General features: G+C 30.1%; 2 protein-coding genes across 2 annotated transcripts; one reads left to right on the top strand and one right to left on the bottom strand.

The window, feature by feature from the left end:
• Window positions 1–5639: 5639 nt before the first annotated feature.
• Window positions 5640–8706, top strand: LOC131641089 (GDSL esterase/lipase At5g55050-like). Its single transcript, XM_058911414.1, has 5 exons — window positions 5640–5983; window positions 6075–6220; window positions 7714–7947; window positions 8032–8266; window positions 8337–8706. Exons 1-5 carry the CDS (start codon window positions 5707–5709, stop codon window positions 8678–8680), a joined length of 1236 nt encoding a protein of 411 aa, XP_058767397.1. The 5' UTR covers window positions 5640–5706; the 3' UTR covers window positions 8681–8706.
• A 358-nt stretch (window positions 8707–9064) lies between these two features.
• Window positions 9065–16130, bottom strand: LOC131641085 (conserved oligomeric Golgi complex subunit 8). The gene is made up of 11 exons (XM_058911408.1): window positions 15684–16130; window positions 12691–12839; window positions 12486–12563; window positions 12266–12359; window positions 12093–12167; window positions 11672–11968; window positions 11082–11149; window positions 10945–10999; window positions 10632–10767; window positions 9927–10111; window positions 9065–9734 (listed from the first exon to the last, which is right to left on the bottom strand). Exons 1-11 carry the CDS (start codon window positions 15960–15962, stop codon window positions 9315–9317), a joined length of 1836 nt encoding a protein of 611 aa, XP_058767391.1. The 5' UTR covers window positions 15963–16130; the 3' UTR covers window positions 9065–9314.
• Between the last annotated feature and the right edge of the window lie 54 nt (window positions 16131–16184).

Genomic DNA, 16184 nt, shown 5'->3' with positions numbered 1-16184 from the left:
CGAGATAACGAAAGGTGTCATTAAAAGTATCAATTTTATCCCTCGCTTTTAAAATACCGAGGAGAAAATGTTTATGCACATGGGTTCGTAACCCAACTTCTGCACTTTTAATATTTTCAAAACTAGCGCATCATACCTCTCGGTTTATCAATAACACTGAGGGGTAAGATTGATATTTTTTTTAAACTCGCTACAAACTACATAATATTAATAAATTAATTGTTTACATAGAATATTTATGTAAATATATATAATAATTTTTTTAATTTGATTCATCGTCATCACTGTTGGTGAAGATCAGATGTTGGATCCTCGTTTTATTGAAATGTCGGGGAAGATAAAGTGTTGGATGCAATAGATTTCAGATCCCTTTTGCATTTATTTATTTGTGATATCATACTAAATTATAATCCTAGAAGTTCTTCCCACCAAAACTTCCCACCAAAAAATCTATAATAAATAAAAAAATAAATTAAATAAAATAAACAAATTAATTAATACATAATAATAAATTAAATAAATAAAAAATTAATTAATTAAAAAAACTCATTCACCCACTAATTAATATATGTGATTTTATAATTTATTTGTTTTAAAGGTGGTTTTTTTAACCCCACTAACTCACAACTATATATAAAACTACTAATTACACGTTTTCTTATTCTTATCTAATTCCACTAACTCCACTAAGTTTCAACTATATATATACAACTTCCATAGATAATTGTAGCCACCAAAATTCTTTCATCTTATTAATTCTCCCCATTTTCATTGCTTAATTACTTAATGTATAGCCACCAAAATTCTCTCATCTTATTAATTCATTTCATTCTCATTACTTATTTACTTAAGGGCAATTGAAATTTGAAGATTTGGAACAATTGAAATTTGAAGGAACAGTCCTTTATGGTAATCGGTTACAAAGAACACACCAAAACCTATTTTTCTCTCCTGCCTCCCCCAACCTTTATTTTATTTGCTAGGTTTATTTTGTATTGTAAAATACATTTTTGATGAATTTGATTTCACTATTATGTTTATCACTTTATGCATAGTTTAATTGCTTTTGAATTATCACTATTATGTTTCTCCCTTTATGTATAGTTTAATTGCTTTTAAATTATGGTTGTGTTTATTCAATTTCAACGAAATTATTTAATTATATAGTGGGTTTGTTCATGATATATTATTTACAATATAGTTTATGTTTGACAATGTGAACTAAATATTTTAATTAATAGCAACACCTCCTCCCAAACTTAATGTGCAGCACTGGAACACATATTTACCATTTACTATGCAAAGCAATTTAAATGTGAGAAGAAATTGTGTACATTTTAATCTTCATTTTTTAAATTAATGTTATTCTATAAATAATTAATTTATCAAGGTGGTTAATAAGTAAACTAATTAATAAATAATAATTTAATTAAATAAATAATAAATAAATAAAAAAACACACTAACCCACTAATTAACTTTTCTCTCCAACGTCTCTCTCCTATTTATTTTTAGTTAATTAATTAATTAAAATAAAATAATGTAATTTTATTATAATTATCATAATTTAAAAAATACTCATTAACTAAATCCTTTAATTAATCAATTTGATTAAAGAAATTAAAACATAAATATTTATTTATAACCACGTTTTCTTATGTAGTGTTGTCGTTGAAATTGTTATTAATCCAATGTTTTTAAACCAACTCTGAAAAAAGCGGTTTCCATAATAAAAATGATCTCAAGAAGAAATATAAAGTATCGTTTTTTGTTAACCTTGAGGATTTAGGTTTGGTTCCCTTCTATATATTGATTCTTCGTTTTTTAACATATTTGATTTGTTTTCCTTTTTAAATTTATTTTATTTTGTTTTATTATAAACGATTCATTCGAATAACATTATTTGGATAGTGTGTCCGGAGAACATTATTCGACATATTTTTAGTGTACTTTAGTGTGATATATTGAATTGAATCATCGTGACGAAATGAAAGGGATAATTTCTAAAATTTTGATAGAAAAAATGATATAAGATGTAATGAGTCACATATCGTTTATTATTCTATTTTTCTAAAATTATGCATGACAATCCCGTGCATCGCAGGGGCAAACGTCTAGTAAAATAAGAAAACAGTTAGTTAAATAAATGAATATTTGATTATTGAAGAACACCGTCAAAAGATATGATTATTGAAGAACACAAACCTTAAACACAATTTATTTTCTTCTCTTGCAATTCATTGTAGAGAACTTTATCAAGTTAGTTTCGCTTCAAAGTTTTTATGTTATATGTTTCATTAAAAAATTTTGATATTCAGAATGCTTTTATAATGGATGCATATTAGGTTTCACGCAGATCACAAATAAAAGTGTCTTGAGCGTTGATACTCATGAAATGAACAATACAGATTTATTTAAGGATGGTGATCAATATCCTCAATTATCACGCCAAAATTATACCCTCGGTTTTGTCAAAAATGGATGTGTATAAATTTTTTTTAAAACATTATATTATTTACACATAATATTAAATTACATTATTACAACAAATACAGTGTTATCATATTAGCTGTTATTTTTGGAGAATAACACATCTTTGTTGTAATCAACTTCTAAGAAATTATCAGTATCAAACATTAGAAATATTTTTTCTACACTTGCAAGTCATCATAGAGAACTTTTCCAAGCTTATTTAAGTTCCAAAATTTGATTATCTTGAGCAAATATTATCAAGGAAAATGCTTTCACAAAAATTATATATAGTGGTGGATGTAGATAGTTTATTGTGGATTGATGTCTTTGAAATATCTTGAGCATTGTTCCTTAAAGAATGTAGGGTAGAAATTCGTTGTTGTAGTTGTGTAACATATTTCCTCGGTTTTTATTTTTAAAAAAACAAGGGAAAACCTATTTTCTTTTTTAAAGAAAAATAAAATAAGTAAGTCCCTCGGTTTTAGAAGAACACCATGGTGATAATATTTATTTTTTAAAACATTATATTATTTACGCTGAATATTAAATATTTAAAAAAACCTAGATTCATAATCATCATTGCAATTCCATATTTTGTTGCATATATCTTTTCAAAGGCTGAACAACCTTCTTTGTTCAACTTGGAAGCAAGAATATTTTTTGCACTTATAATCTATCATAGGAAACTTTTTCAACATTCTTTAATAGAGAGTTGTTCCAAAAATATAACATCAACACCATTATGTGAGATAGATTGCAAGGGCAGAGAAAATGTTGTGTTCAAGGATAGAAGAACATTGAAAAAATTTCTACATTGTAATTCATCCCAAACAATGATGCGTACTAGTTTTGGGCGGCAACATGTATGTTAGAATTAGGGTAAAATCAGTTTAATGATTGTTTTTATAGTAAAATTTTATTATTTTATCCCTCATTATTAAAAAAGTTGAATGGTAGATCATTTAGTTTTCACTTATAAATAAATAAAAACATAAGCTGCAATAGCTGGGATTCGAAGCGTGTCCTGAGTTGTTTTTCTCCTCGGTTATATTAAAAACCGAGGGAATATGTTGTTTTTATTTTTATAAAAATATAAAACATGGCACGCCTTGGCATAATATCTAGGTTTTTTCTGACTGAGGTGAAAGCTTCGTCATGAAATTCATTATTTATACTAGTGTGATTTGGACGGTTGGTGATGCCTTCAGGGTGGAATTGTCTGCTTCAGGCGACGATAAAGGTGTGGATATATGTGCTTGAATATATTGTTAAGGTGATCTAAGATGGTGAAGTTTGTTGACAGTAAAACTACAAGTAAACTAAGTAGTTGTTTGGTTTTGAAGATGACACTTAATCAAACGATATCTGGTGAAGTACTTATCTACTAAATATAGCTCAAGTGATCAAAGATGCTCAAGATGGTTGGTTAAGCTATCCTTCTAAATCAAGCTATCCTCTTGAAGATCTAGTCATCTCTTTGGTGTGATCAAACGACATTCAAATAGAGACTTTTATTTCAAGGTTCGTCGGTGGTTTAACCTCTTAATTCTCAAATGATGATAATCAACATAAGAATATTTCAAGCCTCATTAAGTAGATTCAAATTTCTTGTATGATGCTAAACTTAAAGATAATGATGTCAATACTGAAAGCTTTAGAGCTATGAAAGATAGGAAGTGTGAAAAGTCGCATGGTCTTTAGTCTGATTGACCAGTGTCTTGTAATGACAAAATAATATTTCTAGAAATATATTATTAGAAAAATCACACACACACTAAAAACCTCTGAGAAGCTTCTCATATTTTATCAAACCACTTGAAAATATTTTTAAGGTGTAGCTAAATGATTATAGTGTCTAATTGATTGGAAAACTTTTTTAACTCAATAACGATTAGACCTAATAACTTAATCGATTGTTTTCACTAGGTTGGGTCTAAAAGTAATTGGAGCAGACTTTTAATGATTGGTAGTGATTAAATATCAAAACCTTACATTTTTGGATTGAACCATCGTGTTCTTAGGATTTATTAGCAAAGAGTAGTCTTCCTGGTCGATTGCCTTTAGAAGGAGAAGAAAGTGCTCAAAGAGTGTTTTGATGCCCTTACTATGAAGCGAGACTGATATTTGGAAGAACTCTATGGGACCACTACCTCACTTTTAGGTATAGGGGTTATGTGGAATTTTTCAGGTACCCTAACAAGCTAGTTGAGAAGATGAAGTTGCTTGAACATGAAGTGACAAAGAAGAATGAAGTGTTAGAGTTTTCTCATACATTGTTGTCTAGGATAGAGACCTTTCTTGATGAAATAGACTAAGCATTGGATCCTGCTCAAAAAAGGATATAAGTGCTTGAGACATCTTTGAAGAAGTCTCAGGAAGGTCGGGAAAAGGCTGAAGACAACCTCCGTGAAACCACACAACTCTTTTAAAATGTCAAACCTCCACTTTTACAATCAATATGTTACTGTTAACCCACACTCGTACCATAATACATTGAAGATGTTGAAATATTTAAATATATTTGCAAATTCATTTGAGCTCCAAAAACACATATATAAGTTTTTAATTAAAAAAGTGGAATTTCATTCTCTCTATTTTAAAGTTAAAATACTAAACCACTACGGTTTGAGTTGATTCGGTTCATTTAATTTTTTACAAAAAATTTATTGAGGCATACATACACATATAGATGACAATATAACTTAGTGTTTAGTCATTCAAATTTAAGACTATTTTTTAGGTTTAAATTACGACTCTTTAATTTTATTAATGTTGAATTGAATGGTGACTAATTTAGACCATATCTAACAAAAAAAAATTAAAAACATTGTTTTTATTACTTTTTTTCTCAAATTTCAAATCATCAATATTCATTCTTTTGTAAACTGAATGGTTAAGAAAAAACACAAAAAATAAACTGCCAAACATTAATTTGTCATTGTCAATTATTCTAATAAATATTCGTAGCAAGAATAAGCAAACAAATAGATATGAACATATGAAGCGATTGTTGGCGATGATAATAAGGGCCGTATGGTATAATCGACTAAGTCAATGTCCTATGTTTTACAAACTCTATTTTCATTCAGACCACTAGTTCAACCTTATACATTTTTGTTTTCTTAAATTATGAGTTTAAACATTTAAATAAACATAGATTTTGTCATTTGTTATTATAGATGTTCTGTCCGGCACATAAATGAACCATGGTGCTAATAAATGTTAAGGCACAGAAATGACATCATTCAATGGCAAAAATAATTCTATTATCACAAATAATTATGCTTCTGTATTTTTCTTTCTTCTCTACTTTGTGGCCATTCTTGGCATGAACATAGCTAATGAGGTTGTGCCAACTTTATACATATTTGGTGATTCAACATTTGATGTTGGAACCAACAATTATCTCAACTCTAAAACTAAAGCAAACAGCCCTTATTATGGGATTGATTTTCATAACTCGTTTCCCACTGGAAGATATAGCAACGGTCTCAACATTGCTGACCAAATTGGTAAATACATTAAGACAACGTTTTTTAACTTTCATATAAATTGTTTTTGTTTTGTTTATGTTATTTTTATTGATTGTTTTGTTCAAACTAGCTAGACGATTCGGTTACAAGAAAAGTCCACCATCGTTTATGGATTTGGAGAAACTTCAGTACAGTTTCAAACACAACATTATGTTGGGTGTGAATTTTGCATCAGGTGGATCTGGAATTCTTAGATATACTGGCTACAAACAATGGGTAATTGCCTCTATTATTATTATTATTATTATTATTATTATTATTATTATTATTATTATTATTATTATTATTATTATTATTATTATTATTATTATTATTATTATTATTATTATTATTATTATTATTATTATTATTATTATTATTATTATTATTATTATTATTATTATTATTATTATTATTATTATTATTATTATTATTATTATTATTATTATTATTATTATTATTATTATTATTATTATTATTATTATTATTATTATTATTATTATTATTATTATTATTATTATTATTATTATTATTATTATTATTATTATTATTATTATTATTATTATTATTATTATTATTATTATTATTATTATTATTATTATTATTATTATTATTATTATTATTATTATTATTATTATTATTATTATTATTATTATTATTATTATTATTATTATTATTATTATTATTATTATTATTATTATTATTATTATTATTATTATTATTATTATTATTATTATTATTATTATTATTATTATTATTATTATTATTATTATTATTATTATTATTATTATTATTATTATTATTATTATTATTATTATTATTATTATTATTATTATTATTATTATTATTATTATTATTATTATTATTATTATTATTATTATTATTATTATTATTATTATTATTATTATTATTATTATTATTATTATTATTATTATTATTATTATTATTATTATTATTATTATTATTATTATTATTATTATTATTATTATTATTATTATTATTATTATTATTATTATTATTATTATTATTATTATTATTATTATTATTATTATTATTATTATTATTATTATTATTATTATTATTATTATTATTATTATTATTATTATTATTATTATTATTATTATTATTATTATTATTATTATTATTATTATTATTATTATTATTATTATTATTATTATTATTATTATTATTATTATTATTATTATTATTATTATTATTATTATTATTATTATTATTATTATTATTATTATTATTATTATTATTATTATTATTATTATTATTATTATTATTATTATTATTATTATTATTATTATTATTATTATTATTATTATTATTATTATTATTATTATTATTATTATTATTATTATTATTATTATTATTATTATTATTATTATTATTATTATTATTATTATTATTATTATTATTATTATTATTATTATTATTATTATTATTATTATTATTATTATTATTATTATTATTATTATTATTATTATTATTATTATTATTATTATTATTATTATTATTATTATTATTATTATTATTATTATTATTATTATTATTATTATTATTATTATTATTATTATTATTATTATTATTATTATTATTATTATTATTATTATTATTATTATTATTATTATTATTATTATTATTATTATTATTACTATTATTATTATTATTATTATTATTATATGCAATGAAACATAAACATGAAATAGTATCTATCTTTGTAGGGAGAAGTGATTTTCCTTGAAAAGCAGGTGCAACAATTTGCATTAGTAAGTGGAAACATCACTAAGATATTAGGGCCAACAAATGCAACTAGTTTTGTTTCAAAGGCTTTGTTTCTCGTTAGCATTGGTAGCAGTGACCTCTTCGATTATGAACGAAACGAAAGTGGAGTATTTCATTTAGGCAAAGAAGAAAATTTAGCTCTTCTACAGCTAAACTACTACACTTATATAAGGGTGAGTACATAATTTTCTATAACTTTTGTGAAAGTTTTTATAGCTTAGATTGAGTGATTATTGAGATAATATTGCAAACTGCAGAAACTATATGAGTTAGGGGCTCGGAAATTTGGGATATTAAGTGTTCCACCTATAGGGTGTTATCCTGCAGTAACTTCTACCAATGGAGGGAGTTGTGTGAAGCCACTAAATGACTTTGCTGTTGCATTCTATAAAGCAACTCAAACTCTTCTGCAAAAGTTAAGCTTGGAGTTGGAAGGATTCGAGTATTCACTTGGCAACACTTATGCAATGTTAAAAGATCCATTGGCCTTTGGTAAGCAATAAAATAACAATACAGCATTTGAATGATTGAAATTTGAATAAACTTAACCATCATGTTGTAGGGTTGAATGATACAAAATCAGCATGTTGTGGAATTGGGAAGTTGAATGGAGAGGGTCCATGTTTGAAAACCTTGAAACAAAATCGTTGTGGATTTGGATTGTTGAATGAAGATGATTTATTGTTGAAATCCTTGAATGACAAACTTTGGGGAATAAGAAAGTTCTATAGAGAGGATCCTTGCATAAAAACTTTGAATATTAGTCTTTGTGTGAATCATGATGATCACTTATTTTGGGATTGGTTGCATATCACTGACAGAGCTTCAGAGGTGATAGCTAAAATGGTATTTGAGGGAGGGGCAGAGTTTGTATTTCCAAAGAATTTAAGTCAATTAGTTTCTTGATTTGGTCACTTGGTATGTAATTTGAAATTAACACTGTTGTTGTTGTTAATGCCATGTAGCCACAATTTTCTTGAGGATGCAATGCCATGTGGCCAGCTATGCCTCAATTAAATCAATTTCCAAAATATATAGGGATCTTGCCGCAATTTGTTACCAAAGTATACTTCTGGGTTCTAGTTTTATACTTTTATTCTTGAAGTGTATTTTTAAACTATGGCAAAATGGGGATGTAACTCCCTTACAAATAGATGGAATGTAAAATAGAGTGCATTTGAAAATGCATTTCCAAATTAAAGAGACATATTGGTTTTTCATAAGGGTGCGAGAATAATGCCCATAAGCCCTCGACAAGGCCTGTAGATGAAAATATTATCCCAATGGAAAAAAGAAAACAAAGAAATAAGGTTCCTTACATGTAATTTGTGTCAAAATTCCCTTTAGCTCTTCTAACAATCAAGTACTTTCTACAGCCTATTTGTACTATTTTACCTGATAATATAATTACAGCTGACAATAACATATAAAGAAATAAACAGACCCAAAACAGGGGGAAGTCTGAAACAAAGATATGTTTGAAAATTACATATATAGAAAAAAGGCAACATTGTTGATCACTATAACAGTATTAAGTCACTTATTTGTCTGTCTTTTCAAGATTAGTGTCTTCCTGACCTGTCGGAGTAGAGCTTTTTTCAAGATTAGTGTCTTCCTGCCCTGTTGGAGAAGTAGAGCTTTTTTCAAGATTAGTGTCTTCTTGACCTGTCTGAGAAGTAGAGCTTTCGTTCGCCTCATCAGTTTTGATGACTTCGGATTCAGTATTGATGACTTCAGATTCTTTGGCATCAGGTGTTTCACCATTATCCGTTTTTGGCACTTCACCATTCTCAGCTATGCCACTGGCTTCCCTATTATTTACTGGTTTTGGGGGTTCTCTTGCAGAGGAAGCCTCTACTAGGCGGCGGATTCCATCATAAACGTTCTTTGCATCCATGATAAGAGTTGCTCCACCAGTATAGCAACGCCCAAAACATGTAGCACAATGAGGATAAGCAACCTATAAAATGAATTTGGAGAAATTCAGTAACTAGTATATAGAATGCAACATGGATTGTAATAGTGGCGAGGAGCTTGAGTTCAAGCATCCAGTGCTACCATAGTATCAGAATAAAATAATCTGCATTTAGAGTTATTAATTGACAAACACATATCACCTCAAATTAGAAATAGTGACCAAATTATAAAGTACCTCAATAAATGCTCGGCAAAGTGAGAGGAAAAGTCCTGATTCATTAGCCCTAAGAACCCGTGTTGTGTTGTACAGCAACAATGAATCAGAAACAGCCTGTAATCCCTTGACCAATTCTTGGGCAAGGACATGTTTTAAACTTATCGGAGCACACGGACGAAGCTCATTCATTGCCCCAGATACACCTGCAGCCACCAAAAAGGTGCCAACGCAAATGAATTACGGGTTTAGAATGGCCGAAGGAAGAGCAGCATTGATTAAAAAATGTATAAACATGACCCATCAACTATGAAAGTTTCCTTTCGAATTTTGCGTAAGTGTGTATATAGGTAGAGTAATAGATTATACTAAACACTGTATAATGGTGATAAGACTACTTGATATGTTAAATGATTATATTACAACTTTGGCTATTTGCGGTTATATCTAATAGTCAAGATTTATTTATCAATCTTAAAAATGACCCTCTCACTCATATAGGCACAGATCAAATTACAAAGATGTAAGTAGGGAGGGTTGGAACATAGCAAGTGAAAGTGTTCCAAGAAATGAAACGTTTAGAAGAGATAAGTGCAGAAATAAAATTATTGTCCTACAAATTTGGCAGTTGAGTTTGAAAACAGAGAACCAAGGAACAATAACTAGTGTAGTTGCAAAGTTACAATTTCCAAAAGAAACTTAGTGAAAGACACTGACTAGACTTACCATTAATAAAAACAGCAAGAGGTGGATGCTCCATCAAATAAGAGGGGGGAGTTACATCCTCTTTAGTTTCTTCAACAGTACTTGAACGATAGCCAACTGCGGGCAGGGGAACCCAGCGATGTGAATCCAAGACTAACTGAGAACCAAATATCAATTTCTTAATTTCAACATAAAGTAGGAAACTTGCAGAGGGAAAAAGAAAAATGATGTCCCCGGATGTTGACTTGTTTGAATAAATGAATGTGATCAACTTTTGTATAAAATCAATTCCAGGTGACTAGCATGTAAAACATTTGAAATTCACTGCATTTACCTGAAAATTCTCAACTGCGGTACTCATATTTTTGGAGAATAAGTTGAGAACTGCCCTGAAAAGAAACCATCCTATATATTATAAAATGCTTCAAGAATTATTTAGCCCAACAAATCATAAAAAGGAACTTGAATTACTCTTCAAAAAGTGGTGGGAGCAAGCCTCGAAAATCCAATCCAACCCAACCAAGTCCCATAGCACAGTACTGACAAAAATAGTCATAAAGTAGAAAAATGTCAATATAATTTCTTCCTGCAACATAACTTTCTTAACACAAACACATTTTCACAAGACTAATCTTGAGTTTATTTTCATTTTTATTTTTAACATGTTTTGCTAGAAATATTCTGTGCATCAAAATTTATAGTAAATACATAAATTGGTCTTTGAGAAAAAACATGAAGACATGTTTGATCCTAAAGAAATGAAAAGTATCAATGTGGTACTCTTAAACATCAAACATTGTCAAAGTAGTCCTTGAAAAAACTAAAAGGTTCTTAATTATAATCCTAAATATGTTTAATTTGACTCACATTTGAGATTTAAGAGGACCAAATTTGCACTTTTCATTTCTAAGAACCAATAGGTCTCCATATTTTTTTGGGAAGACCAGTTTGGACCTTTACTCTTTATATAACTCAATTCTATATCCATGTTCTAACTCTTAAAAACAATCATAAAGCTTTCCATTTTCAAGATTTCTAAGGGTATGATAGAAGAAGCTCACCATGCACTGATCCAAAATATTTGACAGTGATCCACCTTCAGTTATCTTTGGAAGCATAACTTTCAGAGTTTGCAGGTGTGAGGTAATTTGGTGCATTGCCCAACTAAAAAGTAGTCCACCATCATAGTTTTCCTCACTTCCTGATGTGTCATCAGCAAATATAGCTCGATATTGATTCACAACATCAAAAAGATGCATTCTGTGACAATTAATCATTCCTTTTAAGTACTCGTATGGATTTGCCTGGTCCAGATCCTCAAGAATACCATTAAGCCATGCTTCTCGACATCTTAAGAACTGACAATAAATAATTGTCAATCAAATTGAAGAACGGATAACCCAAGGGGATGAAACCTATCTGAAAATTTCAAGCTAAAAACAAATCAACAAGGGAAAATAAGAATCCACAGAAAATCCTTACCAGCAAACGCATCCCATACTCACTAAATACTCCTATTCGCCGTAAATATCCAATAATGCGCAGGCATTCAGGCAACTGGCAATGGAAGACAGATTAATAAGAAACACTAAATAGAAACATTTTTCTAGTCAACTTCCATTTGTTCATATAATAAATATAACCACTACATCAACCTGAATATTTGAGCGAAGTTTCTGAAGAAGTTGAGAGAGAAGTGATTGGGTAGTCAGTCTAACTTCTGCAGCCAATGCTTGAATAATGGGTAACCTTTCAAGGGAGGGTGATATTGAGTGAGGAGTAAAAAGGAGGAATAAAACTTCAGGGGGTGAGGGCGAGATCACGTCTAAAGCTAAATTATGTGTCAAACAGCAAGGAAGAAGCGTGAACACTTACTTTGGATGCATGGTTGAAAGTTTGCCGACAAATGCTTCTAAATCTAGGGCTTCATCATAATTTCCATTCCGTACACACCTGCAAAACCATAAGTATTTCCAAGGTTTTTTACAATTTGCAAAAAAATATGTATCATGTTTTGACATACAGGCAGCATGTGAGACAATTCATAACTGTAACTACACAATTTATCATTTTAACTTACGTGTCCATAAGTTGAGGAATTTCTAGCAAGTCAAGCAAAGTACTGTGATTGGCTAGCATTGTTTGGTTCATCTTCCTCTTCTCCAAAATCTGTTCTGCGGATTCTATGAATTCAGTGCATCCAAATGTCAGCTTTGGGATTTCATTTATCTGTTACAAAGACAAAGGAGACATACTTGAATCACGCATACACACAGAATAAATTCAGTATGACAGGGTGAAGATTATAAAGAATTTACACATTGTTTGGTTGTGGAGAAGAGGGAGAAAGGAAATAATTAGAAAGAAAAGGAGAAAGAAAAAGGTGAAAAAGAGTAGATATTTATATTATTTAGCATGAATAAAAGGAGAAGAAATGAATATTAAGTTCTTTCTCCATTCTTTGGCTGGATTGAAAAGTGAGAATAAGGAAATAAGCATTTACTTAAGCACAAAAATACCCATATAAGTAGAAAGCAAAAGACAGTTTGGCCATGAAATTGATGTCCCAGTCTAAAATGATTGATTACCAATCTATAGTGGTATACTTGAACAATTAATACATGTAGTAATTGATGACCTGTTGGGCATACATGATTAACAGATTACTCTCCCAAGTCAGCAATGTGATAATGTAATACTAGAGATAAATCCATTATTTTTATTATTAGCACTGGTAAAAAAAATAAAAAGCAACAGATTACATCTTTTGAGAACGGTTAGATGGCCGGCAAATGTAATATTTTCAGTTATTGTTTTATTATAAGAGAATCTTAAATTTTCTTTGTGCTGCACTAGTTAACGATACATTGATAATACCTCGTTATATAACAATATTAAGTTATTAACACAAACACTTCCATGAAATCAGAGTCTACTCTTGTGAAAACTTAAGCAGGCAAAATAGAACCATGGTAAACCCAAGCACCCCATGTCTTTAACCTCAGCTTCTACCTAATTCAGATCCAAATTAATAGAAAGTATAGAAAGAGTGAACATTTTCAGTTGCAACGGATTTTTCCTTTATGAAAAGTTAGTTACAGGAGAGAGAAACTGTTTGCATTTATAGATGCAAACATATTACCTGCTATAGCCGGTTTCCTATTATAAGCTGACAGATGTCAGTCAGTAGGATAACTAACTAAAACAGTTTGTTATTAGTTAGACATAAGTGCAAGATCTAAAAAGGTCTAGGTAGCATATCTCTAATACAAATCACATCAAACTAGAACCCCAACAAACACACCAAATCAGAAAACCACAAAAAATCTGGTCGGAGTACTCATCATGGACCATCAGAAATTCTACCAGACTACCAAGCTCCATTGCAAAAAACATTGCTCCCCATACACAACCATTGCAAAAAGGCTTACGGGCAGAGAAGATGATGTTTGTTAGTGAGGAAAAGACACTGGTGATGTTAGCACAAAGAAGACACTGCTTGTGGCAGGGCATGAAAATATGGAAGAGACAAGGATATTAGTGGAAAGGCCAAAAAGTGCCCATTTTCTACTTGTCCGTCACTCTTCAAGTTCAATTATATAAACCAACATCACCAAATGGAACATATCTGTGGTTGTTTGTAATGAACCAAGCAGCTGAGTCAGCACAATCAGGACTAGAAGGCAGCCAGGTGACCATGTGAGCCAAGAACTAGTTACAACGGACACAGAAATTCCGGAAGGTGGAAAAGGAAAGAGAAACTGTGAAGCTAATTGTAGGCTGAGAGGACTTGTGTGTGAGTACAACACTAGTGAGTCATTGAATTAGTGGAGTCATTGACATTCTTATTCTCCATCTGGTCTGTAACCCTAAACCTTTGTGTTTCAAAGGCCAAATCGGCGGGATTTCAGTTCAAGTCTTAGTCGTTGGCGGTAGCTATGATAGAGACAAGGTGTTTACTAGCAGTTTCTAGAAGAATCTATTTCAGCTACAAGGCACCACTTTAGATGAGAGTTCTGCGTATCATCCCCAAACCGACAGTCTATCGAAAGCTCTTAAAAAGTGCTTGGAGATGTAACTAAGGTGTTTCATTTTCACCCATCCTAAGTCTTGGTGCAAAACATTAACTTCGGATGAGTTCTGGTATTATATTTCATTTCGTACGAGTATTGGCACGACCCCATTCAAAGCCCTCTATGGTCGAAAGCCTCCAACATTACTTCCATATACTACATGCACGTGGTAAGGTCTTCCATACTTCACAGAAGAAACAGTTTCATGGAACTCCCAATGAGCAATATATGCCATTACCTCTTACTACATCAGGCCTGGGTCCCATGGTTCACCCTGCATATATTCCGCAAGTTCTTATTCAGTGGGAAAACTTGCCCACCATTGCAGCCACTTGGGAAAATGCTGCTGACATACGAGAGAATTTTCTTAGTTTCAACCTTGAGGACAAGGCTGTTGTTTGAAAGGGATGGTAATGTAATGAACAAAGTTGCTGAATCAGCACAACCAGGTTCTAGAAGGCAGCCATGTGACCATGTGAGCCAAGAATTACTTACAACGGACATGGGAAATCCGGAAGGTGGAAAAGGAAAGAGAAACCATGTAGCCAACTGTAGGCTGATTGGATTTATGTATGAGTAACACTATATGAATAGAGTGATAAACTGAGGTGAGGTCATGGAATAAGTGAGTCATTAACATTCTTATTCTCCCTCTGCTCTGTTCTTGTTCTGATTTCACTACTTTCTATTAGGGATTTATCTTTGTGTACTTTTCCCTTTAATCCCGCATGCTGAAGGTTGGGATTCCCTATTAGTATATAAAACAGCACACCTTCCATCACTAGTTAGTGCATTAAATTTTTCTTGTAGTTCTCCCTTCTAATTCTAAAAACTCAATATATTCTATAAATTGAAACCCAATGAAAGAAATTGCACACTATTGCACAGAGCTATATGTATTACTAGATGTATGCATCTATAGTTTCCTCTATTCCACTTTACATGAATGTCAACAACAAGAACACCATATCCAAAACTAAAATTAGGAAAAAAAGAATACCATAGATTCAAGATGATTGTCAATAGAAGACACTTCGTGGCGAATAGCAAGCAAGGCATCAGCAGCGGCAATGAAGGAGCGGTAATTACCGACAGCGACCTCTTGCATTTGGCGGCGGATCCGTTCGGCATCGACGCGAAGAAGTTCGGGTTCCTTGTGAAGGCGATCGAGAGTGAAGGAGAGGAGTTCAGAGACGTAGGGTTGTTGCGATTCAGAGGCTAGAGGGAGAGGAATGGGAACCTCCGTATCGGATCCTGAAACTGCACCTTCCCACTCCATTGAAGATCGAAATGGTTCTGAGAGTGGGAGTCTGATCTGGATCTGTTTGAATCAAAACTGGATGATTCTGTTAACGTGGTGACACCGTTTCTATCATTCCTGGTTTCTTTCTGTTACAGTGCTTACTCCGACCAAGTTTTTTCACTTGTTTTTTCCTATAGTTATTTCAGAGTAGAAAATGTAAGAGTAAATGTAATTTTTATAATGGATCACATTCTGAAA

This window comes from Vicia villosa, linkage group LG1 (assembly GCF_029867415.1).
Source record: "Vicia villosa cultivar HV-30 ecotype Madison, WI linkage group LG1, Vvil1.0, whole genome shotgun sequence".
Taxonomy (NCBI): domain Eukaryota; kingdom Viridiplantae; phylum Streptophyta; class Magnoliopsida; order Fabales; family Fabaceae; genus Vicia; species Vicia villosa.
Note: the sequence above shows the minus strand (reverse complement) of the source record. Positions and strands in the feature narration are given on the sequence as shown.